General features: G+C 35.5%; 1 protein-coding gene across 1 annotated transcript in view; it reads left to right on the top strand.

Annotated features, from left to right (window-relative positions):
• The window catches only part of Cnbd1 (cyclic nucleotide binding domain containing 1), a 285,819-nt gene extending 270,176 nt beyond the window's left edge, over window positions 1-15,643 (top strand). The window contains exon 14 of the mRNA XM_048358771.1: window positions 15,530-15,643. Within this exon, the coding sequence (XP_048214728.1) occupies window positions 15,530-15,643 (114 nt within the window). The remainder of the gene's footprint in view (window positions 1-15,529) is intronic.
• Window positions 15,644-20,765: the final 5,122 nt, after the last annotated feature.

The following is a 20,765-nucleotide window of genomic DNA, read 5'->3' as shown; positions in this document are numbered from 1 at the left end:
ATGACTTGCCTAAACCTGTACTAATTATTTCCATTAAGGGAGACCATAGAGTCTGTATTTCTTTGGGTCTAGCTCACTTCACTTAGTATAATTTTTTCCAAGTTTTTCATTTCCTTACAAATGGGACAACGTCATTCTTTCTGAAAGAGGCATAAAATTCCATTGTGTATATGTACCACATTTTCCTGATCCATTCTACTGAGGGGCATCTGGGTTGGATCCAGATTCTAGCTATGACAAATTGTTCTGTGATGAACATTGTTGTGCTGGTGGCATTACTGTGATTTTGTCTGTGGTCTTTTGGATAGATACCCAAAAGTGGGGCTGCAGGGTCATAGGGGAGTTCTATATTTTGCCTTCTGAGGAATCTCCATACTGCTTGCCAGAGTGGCTGAACCAGTTTACATTCCCACCAACAATGAAGTAGGGTAACCTTTTGGCCACATTATAATTGTTAGTTTTCTTGATATATGACATTCTTACTGGGGTGAGATGGAATCTCATTGTTGTTTTGATTTGCATTTCTTTTATGGCCAGTGATGTAGAGCATTTTTTCATATGTCTCATGGCCATTCTCATTTCCTCATCAGAGAAGTTTCTTTGTAAGTCTTTAGCCCACTTGATGAGGGGGCTATTGGTTCTTTGCAGTTTTGTTTTGGAAGAAGGTAATTTTTTTTAGTTCTGCATATATTTTAGATATGTGGCCCTTGTCCGTTGAATGGCTGGTAAAGATCTTCTCCCAGTCTGTGGGCTTTCTGTTTATCATGTGAGCTATGTCCTTTGCCATGCAGGAGCTCTGCAGTTTGATGCAGTCCCACTTGTCCAACCTTTCTTTGATTTGTAGCCTTTCTGGGTCTTTGTTAAGGAAGTTCCATCCTGTGCCAAGGAGCCCAAATGTTTCTCCTACTCCTTCCTTTAGTGTTTTCAGGGTGTCTGTTTTGATTTCGAGGTCTTTAATCCATTTGGAATTGATTTTGGTGCAGGGTGTTATATAAGGATCTAGTTTTAGTGTTTTGCAGGTGTTGAGCCAGTTTTGCCAGCACAATTTGTTAAAGAGGCTATCTTTCTTCCATACTATTGTTTTAGCTCCTTTATCAAAGATTAAGTAGGCATAGTTCTGTGGGTTCATTTCTGGGTCTTCAATTCTGTTCCATTGGTCTTCAGGCCTGCTCTGGTGCCAATACCAAGCTGTTTTTATTACTATAGCTTTATAATACAGCTTGAAGTTGGGTATTGTAATTCCTCCAGCACTGTTCTTTCTGCTTAGGAATGTTTTTGCTATTCTAGGTCTTTTATTGTTCCATATGAATTTCTGGATTGCTTCCTCTATTTCATTAAAGAATGGTGTTGGGAAATTAATGGGTATTGCATTGAATTTGTAGATAGCCTTTGGCAATATTGCCATTTTAATTATATTAATCCTCCCAATCCAGGAGCATGGGAGGTTTTTCCATTTCCTTAGTTTTGACTTAATTTCGTTTTTCAAGCTTTTAAAGTTCTCCTCAAAGAGGTCTTTGACTTCTTTGGTTAAGGTTATTCCTAGGTATTTTATGTTTTGGGGGGCTATTGCAAAAGGGGTTGCTTTCCTGATTTCCGCCTTGGTCTTTGGGTTGTTAGCATAGAGAAATGCTGTTGATTTTTGAAGGTTTACTTTATATCCTGCAACTTTGCCGAAGTTTTGGATCAGCTCTAGTAGCTTGTGGGTAGAGTCTATGGGATTCTTAAGTATAGGATCATGTCATCTGTGAAGAGAGAAAGTTTAACTTCATCTTTTCCTATTTGGATCCCCTTTATATTTTCTTCTTGCCTAATTGCTCTAGCTAGGAATTCTAGTACTATGTTGAAGAGCATGGGAGAGAGTGGACATCCTTGCCTTGTTCCTGATTTTAAAGGGAATGGCTTTAGTATTTCCCCATTTAGAGTTATGCTTGCTGTTGGTTTGTCATAAACTGCCTTGATTATATTCAGGAATGTTCCCTGGAATCCCAGATTTTCCAGGGCTTTTAGCATAAATGGGTGCTGGATTTTATTGAACGCTTTTTCAGCATCCAGAGATAAAACCATGTGGTTCTTTACCTTGCTCCGGTTGATGTGGTGGATTACATTAATTGACGTGCGTATATTAAACCAACTTTGCATCCCTGGGATGAATCCAGTTTGATCGTGGTGTATGATGTTTTTGATGACCTGTTGAAGTCGATTGGCCAGAATTTTGTTGAGAATTTTTGCGTTTATATTCATCAGGGAAATTGGTCTGTAGTCCTCTTTCCGTGATGAGTCCCTGCCTGGTTTTGGGATGAGGGTTATACTGGCTTCATAGAAGGAGTCTGGTAGTGAATGTTCTCTTTCAATTTCATTGAAGACTTTGAGAAATATTGGTGTGAGTTCTGTTTTGAAGGCATTGTAGAATTCTGCAATGAATCTGTCTGGACCTGGGCTTTTCTTGGATGGGAGATCATTTATTGCCATTTCTATTTCAATACTGGATATGGGTTGTTTAGAAGGTTTAAATCTTTATGGTTAAGTTTGGGGATATGAATTTTTTCTAGGAAATCATCCATTTCTTCCAAGTTCTCGAATTTGTTGGCATAAAGCTTTGCAAAATAGTCCCTTATTATTTTCTGAATTTCGGTTATTTCTGTGGTGATGTTACCTGTTTCATCTCTTATCTTGTTTATTTGAGTGTGCTGCCTTCGTTTTTTGGTCAGGTTTGCCAGGGGTCTGTCTATCTTGTTGATTTTTTCAAAGAACCAACTCTTCGTTTTGTTGATTCTTTCGATGATTTTTTTCATCGCTAATTGATTTAATTCTGATTTGATTTTAATTATTTGCTTCTGTCTATTGACTTGGGGTTTGGCTTGTTGTTCTCTCTCAAGGAAATTAAGGTGCTTCCTTAAATTATTAAGTTGCTGTTTCTCCAGTTTGTTGATGTATGTACTCAGAGATATAAATTTTCCTCTGAGTACTGCCTTTGCTGTGTCCCAAAGGAGCTGGTACTTTGTGTCCTCAACTTGGTTGAATTCCATAAACATTTGAATTTCTGTTTTAATTTCATCAATGACCCATTGATGGTTCAGCAGTGTGTTGTTTAGTCTCCATGAATTGTAGGATTTTCTGTGGTGGCTGTTTGAGTTGAGCTCTAATTTTATTCCATTGTGGTCTGAGAGTATGCAGGGAATGGTTTTGATACTTCTGAATTTGTACAGATTTTCTTTGTGCCCTAAGATGTGATCTATTTTGGAGAATGTTCCATGTGCTGCCAAAAAGAATATGTATTCTGTTGTTGCTGGGTGGAATATCCTGTAGATGTCTGTTAAGTCTAGTTGGTCTATGCAATTATTAAGTTCTGTGGTTTCTTTGTTCAGTTTTTGGCGTGTTGATATGCCCAGAGGTAATAGTGGAGTGTTAAAGTCCCCAACTATCAATGTGTTTGGGTCTATGAGTGTTTTTAGAGCCAGTAGTGTTTGTTTGATGAAGTTGGGTGCTCCTGCATTTGGTGTGTAGATATTTAGAATGGTTATATCTTCCTGTAGGAGAGATCCTTTTACTAGTATTTAGTAGCCTTCTTTGTCTCTTCTTACCTTTTTTAATTTGAAGTCAATTTTGTCTCATACTGGGATTGCAACTCCAGCCTGCTTATGGGGGCCATTTGCTTGATAGATTTGATTCCAGCCTTTCACTTTTAGAAGATGTTTACTTTTGCTGCATAGATGTGTCTCTTGGAGGCAGCAGAAAGATGGATCTTTATTTTTGATCCAACTTATGAGCCTATGTTGTTTGATTGGAGAATTAAGTCCATTAATGTTGAGAGTTAGGATTGAGAGATGATCATTTGTTCCTTTCATTATCACTATCTTGTTAAAAGCTGTGTCTTCCCATTTCTTGATCTGATGTTTACTATTTAGGGTTCATTTCTCTGTCTGTATTGGGATCTTGATTATTTTCCCTGTATAGTACATCTTTGAGGATTTTCTGTAAAGTTGGTTTGGTGGAGATATATTGTTTCAGTTTTTCCTTACTGTGGGAGACTTTTATTTGACCTACGGTTATGAATGAGAGTTTGGCTGGGTACAGAATTCTTGGTTGGTAGTTATTTTTATTTAGTGTTTGGCATACTTCATTCCAGGCTCTCCTTGCTTTCATGGTCTCTGCTGAGAAGTCTGGGGTTATTCTGATTGCTTTTCCTTTATATGTGATTGTTTTCTTCTCCCTAACAGCTTTAAGGATTCTTTCCTTGTACTCTACTGATCCTGTTTTGATCACAGTGTGTCGGTGGGATGTCCTATTCTGGTCTGGTCGGTTTGGGGTTCTAAATGATTCTTGTATCTGTATAAGCCTTTCCTTCTGGATATTTGGGAAGTTCTCAGCTAATATTCTTTTAAATAGGTTGCCAATCCCATTAACCTCTTTCTCCAAGCTTTTCTATTATTCTATTATTTTCTATTATACCTATTACCCTTAAATTGGGCTTCCTGATCGTGTCTTGAATCTCCTGTAGCGATCTGTTTTGTTGATTGGACTGTATTTGTATTGATTTTTGATCTTTCTCCATAGAATCTAAGGAATCTTCAGCTCCTGAGATTCGATCCTCTGCTTCAGTTAGTCAGGACTGTAGGCCAGCTACTTGATTTCGAATCTCTTTTTCTTCTGACTGGTCTTTCCTCATGATTTCCATGTCATATCTTAGGTCCTGTATGGACTTCTTTACTTCATTAACTTCATTACTTTGGTTTTGAGTGTTGTCTCTCAAATCTTTAAGTTGGGTAGCTATCTTTTCATTTGACTCTTGAAGCTCATTTATCTTTCTATTTGTGGATGCCATGAAATTCTCCATTAATTTTTGCTTTGCCTCCTCACGCTCTAGAATAATTGACTGAAGAGATTCAAACTTTTCATTTATCATGTTTATCAATAGAATTTGTAGAGCATTTTGGGGGTTCTCTTCTATGTCTTTGATTGACTGTTCTGCTTCCTGCTTGTTTTGAGTGGGGGATAAGACTTCATTGTTTGCCATCTTTCTTGTGTTCCTTCTGCCCATTTGGATTGGGAATGCCAGTCTACCAGCACCTGTGAGCACTGTTTAAGACCCAAAGCAGCCCTTACCAAGCACTCTTGTGTAAATCTTATAAGTTTACAATTATATACAGATACCTTGTCTACCTGTCTATAAAATTAGATTTGGTTTTCCTAAAGAATACAATTTCAATATAACAACCCATCCTGGGCCCTGTATTCAGTAGTTATTTATTTACTGTTACAACCCTATAAGCAATTCGTGTTCTTATATTAAGTTATTTTAGGACTGGCTTTCTCTATGAACCCCTTTGATTCACTCGGATTATGCAGGGATACCCTCTATCCAATAACCAGGAGTCATTGGAACCTGGAGGTCTAAGCAGTAAGTCAGGAGGGTAAGTTAGAGTTAGTAAAGTCATTATTTTAATTACATGCAGTTTTGTGGTAATTTTGCTCCTTTCATCCTCTCTAGCCCTACTAAAACTTAACACCTTTCAGTTTTCTAAAGGCCATTTTCTCTTGTCTGAAGAACTTCTACTTATAACTGCTTACTCATCTGTTTTACAAGTAGTATGTAATTTCAAGAATGGAGACAGTATCAAGTCACTATCAAATGACGAAAGTTCAAAATTATGTTGAAAGAATCACATACATACATTTGTAGATCTATTGTTTCTCAGGTGACCCAAGTGTGTATGCCATAACTTTGTTGAGGTGATCCCCAAATCTTTATGAGAGGAGTTTTCCTTGTGCATCTGCAAGGCCAAACCTCTTCCTTTTTCTTAAATGATACCTTGCTGTAAGACACAGTGATATCTCTCATGTAGAAAATGACTCAGATGCTCCTAGCTGAATATAGCAAACTCTCTCATTTATTAAACTTATGGAAGCACTTTATATGATTCAATTCTCAAGGTTGCACCTGAAGATTGTTGTACTTAACCCAAGTACTAATATATAGATTATTTTGTCAACTGCACAGGTTCATGTGCCACTGAAACATTTGTTAAAGATGTCCTGTTTCCTGCTATGGGATGATTAGTCCTAGTGGGAATCTGTTGTTGTATTTGCTGTCAACCAATTGTCATGAAAGTCAATTTTGATTTCTTTTCTTCCTTGTACTATATCCATCAGGGATACTAGAACAACTAGACATTCAAAATAACATCTCATAAGAGTAAGCATTTCAGATTTATAGCTTACAGACACTTTCTTTTTTTATTGTCAAACTGATGTACAGAGAGGTTACAGTTTCATATGTTAGGCCTTGGGTACATTTCTTGTACTGTTTGTTACATCCTCCCTCATTCCCCCCTCCCTCCTCCCCCTTTCCCTCTTCCCCCCATGCATTGTTCAGCTTATAGACACTTCCTGTGCATTAACAGAAACATGTTGTGAGTTTTCGTGTCCATGCCTTCTAGACTACCAGGTTTATATCAGTAGAAGTCCTCTGCAGCCGTATTTTTCTGATTGGTTCCCACAAACTGGACCAAAAATTATATGGGGGGTGGTGGGGGTAAAGATACAATTGTACTTAGCAGCATGCTAGTCAGTATTTACCCAATTCCTAGCCCCACCTCTCACCTTAAAAACTTGATTTATAGAATTCTCAAACATTTGAATTGTACATAGTCCCCTCATAGCCAGTTTCATATTCCTAATCCTTTGTCACTAATTTATAGTTGGAAAGACCCTTGGGTGGACTGAATCTTTTTTATTTTTTATTTTATTTTTTATTTTTTTGGCCAGTTCTGGGGCTTGGACTCAGGGCCTGAGCACTGTTCCTGGCTTCTTTTTGCTCAAGGCTAGCACTTTGCCACTTGAGCCACAGCGCCACTTCTGGCCATTTTTTGTATATGTGGTGCTGGGGAATCGAACCCAGGGCCTCATGTATATGAGGCAGGCACTCTTGCCACTAGGCCATATCCCCAGCCCAATCTTTTTTTAATTTTTAACCTTAATTATCATAAAATAGTTGTGCAAAACAGTTTTAGTAAGATTATAAGTATATCCTTTGATTTCTCATGTTTTGTGAGATTATGTACTTAGATTAATCAATGTGGCCCAGAACATTGTAACTTTTAAGTTAATATTTCCAGAAGACAAAGAAAGTTTAAGGACCTAGGTACCATTCTACTGCAACTGACAGGGGAAGGAAATCAGGAGAGAGGGGTGGGTGACTACTTAGCATTATTAGAAATTAAATAAAGGGTCAAAAATTGGAGGGATGTATCAGTCATCATACTGTTCATAACACATTTCCTAGATGAAAACTAGTTATCATAAATTAACTTTTCTAGTGAGTAATGCTTGGTTTTAGTGCTTCTTGCTTTTATTGTTTTATTTATGTAGATGATATATATCAGGAAAATTTCTACTAGCTTTTCTAACTCTAGTCAATATATTTGGTATTGTAAACTAGTCTAAGCAACTGAATATCCAGCTATTAATTTATTAATTTTGTTAGTTATGGGGCTTGAACAGGGCCTGAGCACTGTCTTTGAGCTTTTAGGTTTAAGGTTAGCACTCTATCACATTAAGAAACCTCTGGCTTTCTGGTGGTTAATTGGAGGTAAAAGTTTCATTGACTTTCCTTACTTGGCTGGCTTTGAATTGTGATCCTCAGATCTCAGCCTCCTGAGTAGCTAGCTAGGATGATAGGTGTGAGACACCGGTGCCTAGCTCAGTTTAAATTTCTTCCCTTGTGTCTTCCTGAATCTTCAACCAATTTAGAAACCTAGTCTTCCAACAAATCATAGTATCTAGTTGGCACTATTAACTATTCCCAAATCATTGCCATTGACTTCCATTGCTTTTCTGTCTGCCCTCTCTTTTTTGGTTTGTTGTTTGAACAAAAACTCAGCTGTAACCCATAATAATATTCACAAATGAAGTAAATAAAAATACAAATGTTATAGCCAATGTGAGTTATTTCTTTTCTGTAAATCCACAGCCCAAAGCACGTAATTCTATAGCCAAAAAGGAAATAAATATGAAATGCCTAAATGCCCCAGCAGCACATGTATTTTTGATGAATGACATATGTTTATATTTGCATTCACACTTGGCTTTCGCTCTGTCTTCCTTTGCTTATTCACTTCAAGAGTTAGAAAAATAGAATTAAATATCTTTTAGCTGTCTACCCAAGGCTATATTTCACTAGTTCTCTCAATCTCACTCATAAATCCCATTTTCTTTTTCTTTAATTATGTTGTTATTCTCTGCTAGACCTACAATGATTAACATAAGACTACTAAATTAAATTTCACTTGTTATGCCTAAGTCCCTGTGTACCAAAGTATTATATTAATTGACCTGATGTCCGGGCTACTCTTCACAACTGAAGTAAAATATGTTATTGAGAAGTGAAGGTCTTTTCCTTGCCCATTAAACCCACTGTTGATTTTAATTGTACAATTTGTTTATTCTTTTCACTGAGATGAAAAATGGAAATAAATATTAATGATTAATTCGTATAATGCTATAGATCTGTAACATTTTACAAGACACTATAGATACAGATTCACAAATGAATGGTTAATTAATTAAACCATCTTTTCTTTGTAAATCACCCTCATCTTTTTGACAGCTTTGTCTTAGATTTGAAATACTTGACCCTCTTATTTGTGTTCTTTGGGCTGTAGGAATTTAAGCTCTTTAAAGATCATGCTTTTATTTGTAGGTACATATTCAATAACGAGCACAGAACTGAAACAGAAACAGATCCATTTTGTTGACTCATTATTCTGGTTGTTTATTTTGTATTTAAGCATTCAAGACTGAACTATGTTTTCATATGGCATGGAGAAAGCCAAGCCAGACAATAAATGTTATCTATATATAACAATTTGTAATTTAGAATATAACACGCATGACCCATGGAAAAGTAGCTATGGAATTTGTCCTCTAGGTTCACAATAACTTCTTATGTATCAGCTAATGTGTTCACAAAATAATATTAACACACCTCTATAGTTAAAGGTCTTTTTTGAGGTCATACTCATGTGGTAACCAGTTACTCACATAGACAAAAAAAGTGACAAGGTTAACTGTCCTTGCTTAATGGAATCATGACAAGTATAGACTGGACATTGCAGCCAAAGGTTGTCTACTGGGTAATTTCAATTTCCAATAATTTGTAAAAAATTTTATTAATACAGTAAATATTAAAAGCTAACAAGTATTTATTCATTGTAGAAACATTGGTACATGTGTGTCTATTGGTATAAAAATATTATGGTTTCTGGACACTGGTGGCTCATGTCTATAATCCTATAGCTACTCAGGAGGCTGAGACTTAAGCAAAGCCTGGGCAGGAAAAAAGTGAGACTCTCTTCTCCAATTAACCACCAGAAAAACTGGAAGTGGCACCATGGCTCATGTGGTAGATCAACAACCTTGAGCTGAAGAGCTCAGAGATAGTGCCCAGGCCCAGAGTTTAAGCCCCAAGACACAAAATATTATGGGTATGTTTATATTGCTTCACTTTTGACTTGAATAGTTTTCATGTATTGATGAATTTGACACATGTATTTCAAAGATTACAAAATAAACTAATCTTCTAAGTCATCTAACTTTTGAATAAATAAAACACTTTGTCACCTGATGATCTCACATTTGGTTAAGTGAACTTAAGTGTTACACTTGAGAATCCAATTCAAAGACTGCCTTGTTGTACTACAGGTGAAACTAGTCCTTTTATTTGTACTGGTTTCTTGAAAATGTGTCTGATCATGCCTCATCGTCTGCTTTTGATAAAAAGGAATTATCAAACAACCACCTGGTTTCTCACACCTGTAATATAGCTACACCAGAGGCTGGAATCTGAGGATCCTGGTTTGAAGCCAGCCTAGGCAGGAAAGTCCATGAGACTTTTATCTCCAATTATTCACAAAAACAATGAGAAGTGTTGCTGTGGCTCATGTGGTAGAATACTATCTGTGAGCCCAAAGCTTAGGGACATCATCCAGGCCCTGAGTTCAAGTGTCAAGGCCTGGAAAAAATTGTCAAAAAGACACAATCTACTATCAAATATGCAAGTACTTTCAGGAGAGAACTAAGTCCTGAGAATGAATTGTGCAGTGGTCCAAGTTCTGTCACCACGGACTCAAACAATTCACATTTGGATGTGTTTAATTGTATAGTAATATAGGCATAACTTTTATCTTTGTGTTTAACTTCGCATTCTTTGTCCTCACTGTCATGGCATGGATTTTTAACAATGACATGCTCCTAAGTGATTTTCATGACTAGGTTTCTAATAGAAAAACATGCTGATTTTTTTTTTTTTGAGTTGAGACAGAGAGATAGGCAAGGAGGTTGTTATAATGCTTTTGTTCATTTTCAAACTGAGCATTAAGTATACAATTTTCAATTCCTAGTGTAAACCACAAATGAAGAAGTGCTGAAAAGTGTTCAATTTCATATTCTGGCACACCAAGGGAAATACAAGAGCTGTGATGTCAACTTCCACAGCATCCCGGTCTGTTCCCCAGGCTCTCTCTCCCTCAAACAAAAACCATATGCTTCAATTTACTGTCAACTAAAACATTAATTCCATGTTTTTAAAAACCTTTGTTACAAAATATATTATTATTTTCCATCTAGAAAAAATATTATAATGGAGAATTGATTGAACTTTGAAGATGTTATGCAAAGTGCAGTAAGTCAAACAAGGTAGGACAAATAGGAAGTGTCTCAGCTCCCTTAGAAGAGAGGTCAGAGTCCCAGACAGAAGTTATTATAGTGTTTACCTGAGACTTGAGGGAGAGTCAGTGGAAGTCACAAATTAATAGGTACTATGTGGGATGAAAATGTGGCTTGGTGGTAGAGTGCTTGCCTAGCATGCATGAAGCCCTTGATTCATTTCCTAAGCAGTACATAATGAGAAAAGGCTGAAAGTGGAGCTGTGGCCCAAGTGGTAAAGTGCTAGCCTTGAGCACAAAGAAACCAGAAACAGTGCTCAGTCCCTGAGTCCAAGCCCTAGGACTGGAAAAAAAATAGGTACAATGTGCAATCATGAAAGCATCCTGGAGATGAATAGTAGTGATGATTAGACAATAATATAGATGTACTAAATACCACTGCTTTGCAAGTTAAAAGTGAAATATGATAAAATTTTATCAATATTTTGTAAGGCAAATAGAGAAAGAGAGAGTGAAGCTGTAAAAGATTTTAGATTCTATGCCAAATCCAAATATATATTTACATGTTTCTGCTTTTTCTGAACTCCACTATTAAAACTCAATGGAATAATTGAAGAAATAGTAAATCTCTACATTCTACCTCTATGCATAATATCAACAGTAAATCAACAAAACCTATCTTTGATTCTCCTTAAGATAGTCTTTTGTAATAAAATATAATAACAGCTTTTTAAAATGTGTGACTAATATGTCAAATGAAGCAAATTAATAAGAATAAAAAGAATAAGTTGAAGGTTATTATCATCAGTTCTTACCTTTCAGATACATTGTGCCTATGACTTGGCTTTGTTAGGAGGATGTTTACAATCCAGAGAAAAAGAGAAATTTGACACCATTCTTGTACAAAACTGAAGTAATATCTAATTTTCTCTAAGTATAGAGAGTAAAATTTTGGAATAGAATGAAGTTTTTATTAATTTATTTTATTGTTATTATTGAGGTGATGTACAAATGATTACAATTACATGAGTCAGATAATGAGTATAATTTCTTTCCTATGTGTCTTCTGTTCCCTCATTCTCTCCCACTCCCTCTCTCCCATCTCTACCCATGCATTGTATAGTTCACTTTCATCTGTGTCCAGCGAGCTCTGTTGCTGCACTTTCCACCTTTTTCCTCTCAGTGCTGTGACCTTTCCCCAACCCTTTCGAAGACATACACTTGAATACACCATATATAAGGTAAAGAAGACAGAGTAATAATAACCTACAAACTAAACAAAATGAAAGGAAAAATAGATCTCTTGTTTCTATATCTTGGAATTTATTTCAGTATGCACATTATTTTATATAAATATGAAGAGGCATTTAGGCATTGAGCCTTCTTATTTCTCTCCTAAGAATATCCTCTTGTGGTCTCACTGCATATGTGTATCTAGAATTCTATATAATTCATTATATCCCAGTGTAATTTAGGTCTAATTTCCACATATCTAAACAACATGCATTGTTTGTCTCTCTGAGCTTGGCTTGCCTCATTTAATATGATTTGTTCTACTTCATTCATTCCCTGAAAATGACATTGTTTTATATTTTCTAATGGTTGTGTAAAATTCCATTGGGTATAGGTAACATATTGTTGGGATCCACTCATTTATTTTGGGGGAATCTTGGCTATTTCCATATCTTGGGTTTTATGAATACTGTGGTCATGAATATGGATGTGCATGTGTGTCTATCCTATCCTGGCTCATGATGTTCATGATACAAGCCTAGGAGTGGTATGGCTGCAGGGTCATAGGGAAACTCCAGACTGCTTTCCAGAGTGGTTGTCCTAGTATACATTCCTATCAACAGTGCCATAGTGTTCTTTTTCCCCCACATACCCACCAACATTTGTTGTTCAAATACAAAATGTTGATCAACCATACTGGAGTGATATGAAATCTTGGATTTATGTTCAGGGATGATGAACATTTCCTCATGTGATTCTTTGCCCAAATAGAATACATTTAAATTAGATTTTTTTTCTAAACTAAAACTAATGATATTTTTAGGAACGGAGATAATTTTTACTATATGATTATTGTTCAATTCTATGGCAAACTAAATGTTAGAACTTCTGAATCGTATGTTTATGCTGTTTCTTGCTATGAATTAATAATATGTGTATATTATTCAGTACATAGTTTCTGCTAGGGAATGAGAACCATGAAATATATGAAGCATTATCAAAGTTAACCTTCTATGAAGTCATAATTATGTTTGGTGCTTATGTGGAGTAACTTCAGGTAATACTTTATATGGTTTTCCTGTGTTCTATGAACTTTCCTTTTACTTGGTTTTCTGAGTCTTTTTGTTTTATTTTATCTTTTATTATAAATGATCCCCAGTAATTTTTTATTGTATGTCATTAAAGAAACAAAAGTAAGTATGAAATTAATTCCCCCAAATGAGTGTTTCTCTTGGTATTGGCTTCTGAATCGATGGATCATATTTTCTTTTTTAATGTTTCTCTGAAATTCTGTTATTTGTTATGTCATACAATTCTTTCTGTTTAAACTTCAGCCATTTCAATCAAGTTCTATGAGCTGTTTTAGGTACTTAAATATAATTATACTATATTTGAAGACTTTGTTTTAAGGTAATATGAAAAGATTAGATGGATTTAAATCTGAGTTTCACCAATATATAGCAGAATCACTCAGATGGTCATATGACATCTCAAATCCCTACTGTGGGAAATTTTAGTTTCTGGAAACACTGGTTCTGCATGGTGTATATGTTCATATTTCAATGAAATAGTTTTAATTTGTGTCATGTCACAGTCTCTTTATTGAAAATTTATTAATTAATGCTGCTTGTTATTTTGAGTTTTTGTAAGAAAATTAATGCAGAGGGATCCTGAGTAATTTAGATTTCTGTTTTAAAGTATGTGCTGAAGACATTTGCTGTTTCTGTTTGTTTTAAATTAAAATTATTGTAAATATTAAAATAAAGGAGAAAATTGTAATGCATTGGTATGCACTTTTTCTGTTGAGAACCACTTCAATGGGAAATAACCATATTATCATGTAATCACAATAGGAGTGGGGGGTAGAGATAACTACATTAATCTTTCTAATAAAAATACAGTCTAAGAATTAAATGAGGGCTGGGGATATGGCCTAGTGGCAAGAGTGCCTGCCTCGGATACACGAGGCCCTAGGTTCGATTCCCCAGCACCACATATGCAGAAAACGGCCAGAAGCGGTGCTGTGGCTCAAGCGGCAGAGTGCTAGCCTTGAGCCGGAAGAAGCCAGGGACAGTGCTCAGGCCCTGAGTCCAAGGCCCAGGACTGGCAAAAAAAAAAAAAAAAAAAAAAAGAATTAAATGAATATACTGCACAAAGAGTGAAGGCTTAAGCTAAAAACAAGAAACAATAATTATGTTTTGTGGCTTGCTATGATTTCATATTAGCTATATTATTTTTTAAATAAAATTAAAATTAACTTGTGTATTATTGATTTCATAATTGGGTTGTACACCTATTGCTGCTTTTTTGTGTGTGGGTTTGGGAGATTAAGAAGTTTTAGGCGGTGCAGCCTTTCCTCAGAATGATTTTTGTTTTTTTTTGTTTAACTTTTGCCTGGAAATACAAGCTTGTCAGGCAGTGGAGCATCTCAGTTCAGGAAAGAACAAAGCTGTCTGGAAGTTCAATGTAGTAGCCACACACATGCACACATGCACACATACACAAGCATATCTCCTTGAAATGTATGTCCATCACCACTCCCCACAAAGGAAATGCAGGAGAACTCAATGCGGGTTGGGGCAGTGCATCACGCCCATTTTTTAATAGTTATAAAATATTTTCTGCTCCAAAAATGGAAATCTAAATGTATAATTATATTTGTGTAATAATGTAATATAATTTTTGCTTCATCTGAGAGAATTGACTAGAGATGTCTATTGAAGACTGCTCTACTGTCCTCATCTGAAGTGCAATAAAAATATCCCCATCTCTCAGGGTTTTTCTAAGATTTAAACAGAACATTATAGACACTCAACACAAATCTGTTTATTTTCTTGTTCATTATTTCAGCTATAGCTTATGATTTTATTTAATTCTTTACTTTAAAAAAGGGAAAGCTGATATAAATAAAACCCAGTATGGCATCAGATATGTTTTTAAAAATTAATAGCTTTTTTTCAGGTTAGTCTAAATTCTTTACATTGTACAAATGACCCCAAAGCCTGGAGAGAATGAAGAGGGAAAGTTCTGGTCACTTCTTCCATGTAGACTGACTGCAGTGAGGGGAACACTCCAAATTGTTGAAGACTATGGAAGACGGAACTTATGTCTCTTCTCAATATTAACAAAGCAAGTCATAGCACCATTTCTCTCATCAATTGACCAGAGAATTCTCAGGAGATCTTCAAAAGTGAGGACCCATAGAGGGGTCTCAAATAATTAAAGCTTAATAATAATAAACTATACCCATAAACATTTCTATTCTTGCTTGTCAACTTATAAAACTTGTACTTCTGATTCTTTTTTTTATCTTCTCAATATAAGTCAAATGCTTTATAAGTCCAAAGTTGTACTATAATTTCTTTTCATTTGCTTGGTTTGTTTATAAACATAAAATCAGCTTCATCTCAGAAATAATTTGTTGATATTAATATTGAAATAATTGTCCTAAATTATATCAAGTCGTATTTTCTACAGATTTTGTTTAGATGAAAATCTATCCTTGGAATTTCTCAGGTTTTGTTTTTGTTTTCAGTTGACTTTTATATAGAAGCAAGCACATTAGCAAGGCTGCTGTGCATTTTAAAGTATTATGATGACAGGAATAATTAGTTTTATTAATCCTTTCTTTCTAGGATGTGACATTAAGCAAGTCCTTGTTTCATAATGGAATTGTCCCAGGCTTTGGGAGATGGACGCATGAGTGGACAAGCATTCCAAGGAATCTCAAGGATGTTCTCATTAACTAATAAAGGCACCAGAACATAAGTTTCAACTTGGACTATTGATTTTTCTTTCTTGTCCTTTTCTTTCTGAGGTGGTTTTTGTTTTTGTTGTTGTTGTTTGGTTTTTTGTTTTGTTTTAGTTGCTGTAATGGTGTACATAATGACCAGATACACTACCTTTTCTGCTGGAAGATCATTTTCCTAATTTTTGTTTTTTCTGTTAGTTCTTCGTAGTACATTGGATGCATTGTTTTGTACAAGAAAAAATTCCATTTATATTTGTCTGTTTTCCTTTTTTCTATGAACCTGTAGTGAAATTTCAATTTATATTCTTCTGTTTTCTTTTTTCTATGATATTGTATCCTTATCAATGATGAAAACATATGTTCCTTAACAACCATCTTTATTCAGCCAAGAAGTAAAATTTCTGAAAAGTGAATCCTAATTAGAAATATTTAAGTATATATCATGATTCAGTTCACTAAAGGCAAAATAGAAACACACAGATTTTGCATTTTAAGACCTTTGTAACATGTTAGATTTTATTTTTTTATTTTTTTTCAAATTTTTATTATTAAACCGATGTACAAAGAGGTTACAGTTTCATACATTAGGCATTGGATACATTACTTGTACTGTTTGTTACCTTGTCCCTGATACCCCCCTCCCCCCACTCTCTTTCCCTTTTCCCCCATGAGGTGTTCCATTCACTTAGACCAAACAGTTTTGCAAGTATTGCTTTTGTAGTTGTTTTTCTTTTTTTACCCTGAGTCTCTCAATTTTGGTATTCCCTTTCAATTTCCTAGTTCTAATACCAGTATACATGGATTCCAATATACTCAGATAATGTTACAGAGATAGTGTAGGTACAACCACAGAAAGGTGATAACAAGAACATCATCTATAATAGATGCTACAGATACACATGGTATGTTGAAACTAATTACAACTGTGATATAACAATCATTTCCATAACATGGAGTTCATTTCACTTAGCATCATCTTATGTGTTCATAAGGGTATAGCTAATGGGCTCTTGTGATCCTCTGCTGTAACTTGCCTAAACCTGTACTAATTACTCCCAGTAAGTGAGACCATAGAGTCCATGTTTCTTTGGGTCTGGCTCACTACACTTAGTATAATTTTTTCCAAGTCCTTCCATTTCCTTACAAATGGGGCAATGTCATTCTTTCTGATAGAGGCATACAATTCCATTGTGTATATGTACCATATTTTCCTGATCAATTCGTCTACTGAGGGGCATCTGGGTTGGTTCCAGATCCTCGCTATGACAAATTGTGCTGCGATGAACACTGTTGTGCTGGTGGCTTTATTGTGAATTTGTTTGTGGTCTTTTGGATAGATACCCAAAAGTGGGGCTACTGGGTCATAGGGGAGTTCTATCCAGCACCCATTTATGCTAAAAGCCCTGGAAAATCTGGGATTCTAGGGAACATTCTTGAATATAATCAAGGCAGTTTATGACAAACCAACAGCAAGCATAACTCTAAATGGTGAAAAATTAAAGCCATTCCCTTCAAAATCAGGAACAAGGCAGGGATGTCCACTCTCTCCCCTGCTCTTCAACATAGTACTAGAATTGCTAGCCAGAGCAATCAGGCAAGAAGAAAATATAAAGGGGATCCAAATAGGAAAAGATGAAGTTAAACTTTCTCTCTTCACAGATGACATGATCCTATACCTAAAGAATCCTGTAGACTCTACCCCAAGCTACTAGAGCTTATCCAAAACTTTGGCAAAGTTGCAGGATATAAAATAAACCCTCAAAAATCAACAGCCTTTCTCTATGCTAATGACCAGAAGACTTTTGCAATAGCCACCAAAAACATAAAATACCTAGGAATAACCTTAACCAAAGAAGTGAATGACCTCTTTGATGAGAACTTTAAAAGCTTGAAAAATGAAATTAAGTCAGAACTAAAGAAATGGAAAAACCTCCCATGCTCCTGGATTGGGAGGATTAATATAATCAAAATGGCAATACTGCCAAAGGCTATCTACACATTCAATGCAATACCCACTAATATCCCAACACCATTCTTTAATGAAATAGAGGAAGCAATCCAGAAATTCATATGGAACAATAAAAGACCTAGAATAGCAAAAACATTCCTAAGCAGAAAGAACAGTGCTGGAGGAATTACAATACCCAACTTCAAGCTGTATTATAAAGCTATAGTAATAAAAACAGCTTGGTATTGGCACCGGAACAGACCTGAAGACCAATGGAACAGAATTGAAGACCCAGAAATGAACCCACAGAACTATGCCTACTTAATCTTTGATAAAGGAACTAAAACAGTAGCTTGGAAGAAAGATAGCCTCTTTAAAAAATGGTGCTGGCAAAACTGGTTCAACACATGCAACAAACTAAAACTAGATCCTTGTATACCACCTTGCACCAAAATCAATTCCAAATGGATTAAAGACCTCGAAATCAAAACAGACACCCTGAAAACACTAAAGGAAGGAGTAGGAGAAACACTTGGGCTCCTTGGCACAGGATGGAACTTCCTTAACAAAGACCCAGAAAGGCTACAAATCAAAGAAAGGTTGGACAAATGGGATTGCATCAAACTGCAGAGCTTCTGCATGGCAAAGGACATAGCTTGCAAGATAAACAGAAAGCCCACAGACTGGGAGAAGATCTTTACCAGCCATTCAACGAACAAAGGCCTCATATCTAAAATATATGCAGAACTAAAAAATTTACCTTCCTTCAAAACAAAACCACAAAGAACCAATAGCCCCCTCATCAAGTGGGCTAAAGATTTACAAAGAGACATCTCTGATGAAGAAATGAGAATGGCCAAAAGACATATGAAAAAGTGCTCTACATCACTGGCCATAAAGGAAATGCAAATCAAAACAACAATGAGATTCCATCTTACTCCAGTTAGAATGTCATATATCAAGAAAACTAACAATAACAATTGTTGGAGGGGATGTGGCCAAAAAGGAACCCTACTTTATTGTTGGTGGGAATGTAAACTTGTTCAGCCACTCTGGCAAGCAGTATGGAGATTCCTCAGAACATGTTAGATTTTATTATTACAACTTTAGATTTGTTTGAAAAAAGCAGTCTGTTTATATAGTGTAATTAAGCAAAGAAAATTTCTATCCAATTTACTCATCTAAAATAATTTTCTATAAGGTCATACTTTCACATGATTCTAAATAATTATTTTTACAGTGCAATTCTATGAATTTTTTGCAAAGATTGTTCTTGTCCTTTTGAATGATTTTTTTAGAGGAAGTTCTTCAATTGTATCATCAGTCTTCTACAGAGAAACATAAAGCCTGTCTCATTCCTCTCCTACATCATGTTCAATTATTTTTTCCTTATGTGTTACTGTTCATGGAAGTATATCTGTAAAATTTATAGTATAAGCAGATTATGATATCTTAAACTTCTGAAAATGGAGAAATTATGACAGATGTTCAAAGGGAAAACATCAACACAAATATCAAGATCTCATTTGGCTCCTCATTTTCTAGTTAAGGCAGAATTGGTTGAATCTACCCATCAGTTCAGTACATATAGGCTTTGAAATTTTCACACTAATTGGAATCTGATTTTTAAAACACGTTAACCACTGAAATACCAAATGTCTTCAATCTCTCATAATATTTTTAACCTACACTTTTAATTTAGTGAGATGTAAGCATTAGTGCTTTGGAAAATTGAAATAATTAGGATTATTACATATGAGTCAGAAAAATGCTAATACATGCCAAACACTGAGAAACACTGGAGAAATTAAAACAAAATGCCCATATTGATCTTCCTCTTGTCAATAAATCCAAAGTATGTAAATAATACCTGTAATTATGTAAAATATAAAATAAGGCTATGTATATTAAGTACAGTGGTGTCAGCCAAGAAACATTACAGTATCAATCTGCCAGAAAAAATAATTTTATATATCAGGAGATAGTACTTAGCTGGGAGCCCAGGGCTCATGTCTTTAACCCCAGGGACTCAGGATACTGAGAATTGAGAACTGTGGTCCAAAGCCAGAAAGGGAAATAAAGTTCCTGAGACCCTTATCTGTAATTAACTACTCAGAAAATGCAAGAAATGGTACTGTGGCTCAAGTGGTAGAGTGATGGCCTTGAGCAAAATAAGCTCTGAGACTGAGCCCTCAACCAGAGTTCAAGCCCCAGGAATGGCAAAAAATAAAAATAAAAATATATGAGAGAGAGAGAGAGAGAGAGACAGCCAGCCAGACAGAGACAGACAGAGAGACAGAGAGACAGAGAGAGACAGAGAGAGAGACAGAGAGACAGGGAGACAGAAAGAGACAGAGAGAAAGAGAGACAGAGAGAGAGAGAGACAGAGAGAGAATACAGGAATCCTTAGGGAAAAGTCCACATTGGTCCTTGTTCCTTTGAGTATTTCCATCTAGAAGAATGAGTGACATTGCAGACAATGAAAAAAGCTTTTATGTCAGAATCTGTTAATCACTTAGGCATTTATGAACCACATCCCAATTATCAGGAAATGTCAAAAATGATGTGGTTCATTATTAGCTCCTGACCCATCTTTATGGTCATCCTACCTATGTAACTGTACAAGACTTTATGTTTAGAACATGCTAGTGTACATTTAAAGATTTTCTGTCTCCATAAATTATTAATAAGAGTTGTCATATTTTCATTTTGAACAGGTACCACAAAGTATGTATTCGGTCCTGATAGAGATTTATATCACACTTTATCATTAATGTTAGACTCTGGCATTGATTTCATCCTGAGTCCTATAGGCTGCAGAATGACTTCATACAGAGAAAGCATGCTGCCATATTTGTATTTTAGAAGACCATTGTACTGGAGTGATTATAAGAAGAAACAAAGCAAGAGAAATATACTAATTGTATCAGTGTGAAATAATGAAGACATAAAGCAATGTTAGAAAATTTAAAAAGAAATTAGTAAATTTAGAGAAATTAGAAGAAAAAACCAGAGTGATCTTGGACTGGCTACAAGTAAAGTGAAAAGGAAATTTTTATCTTCTATCAAGTTGTTACTGTATATTTTAACTATACAAGAAACTATCTTGGGAAAATTTTATTGGTTCTTCTGCCTTATCTGTTCTGATGTTATAAACATCAAATCTAATCTT

Source organism: Perognathus longimembris, chromosome 12 (assembly GCF_023159225.1).
Source record: "Perognathus longimembris pacificus isolate PPM17 chromosome 12, ASM2315922v1, whole genome shotgun sequence".
NCBI lineage: Eukaryota > Metazoa > Chordata > Mammalia > Rodentia > Heteromyidae > Perognathus > Perognathus longimembris.
The sequence above is the reverse complement of the archived record's forward strand: the minus strand, read 5'-3'. Positions and strand labels throughout refer to the sequence as shown.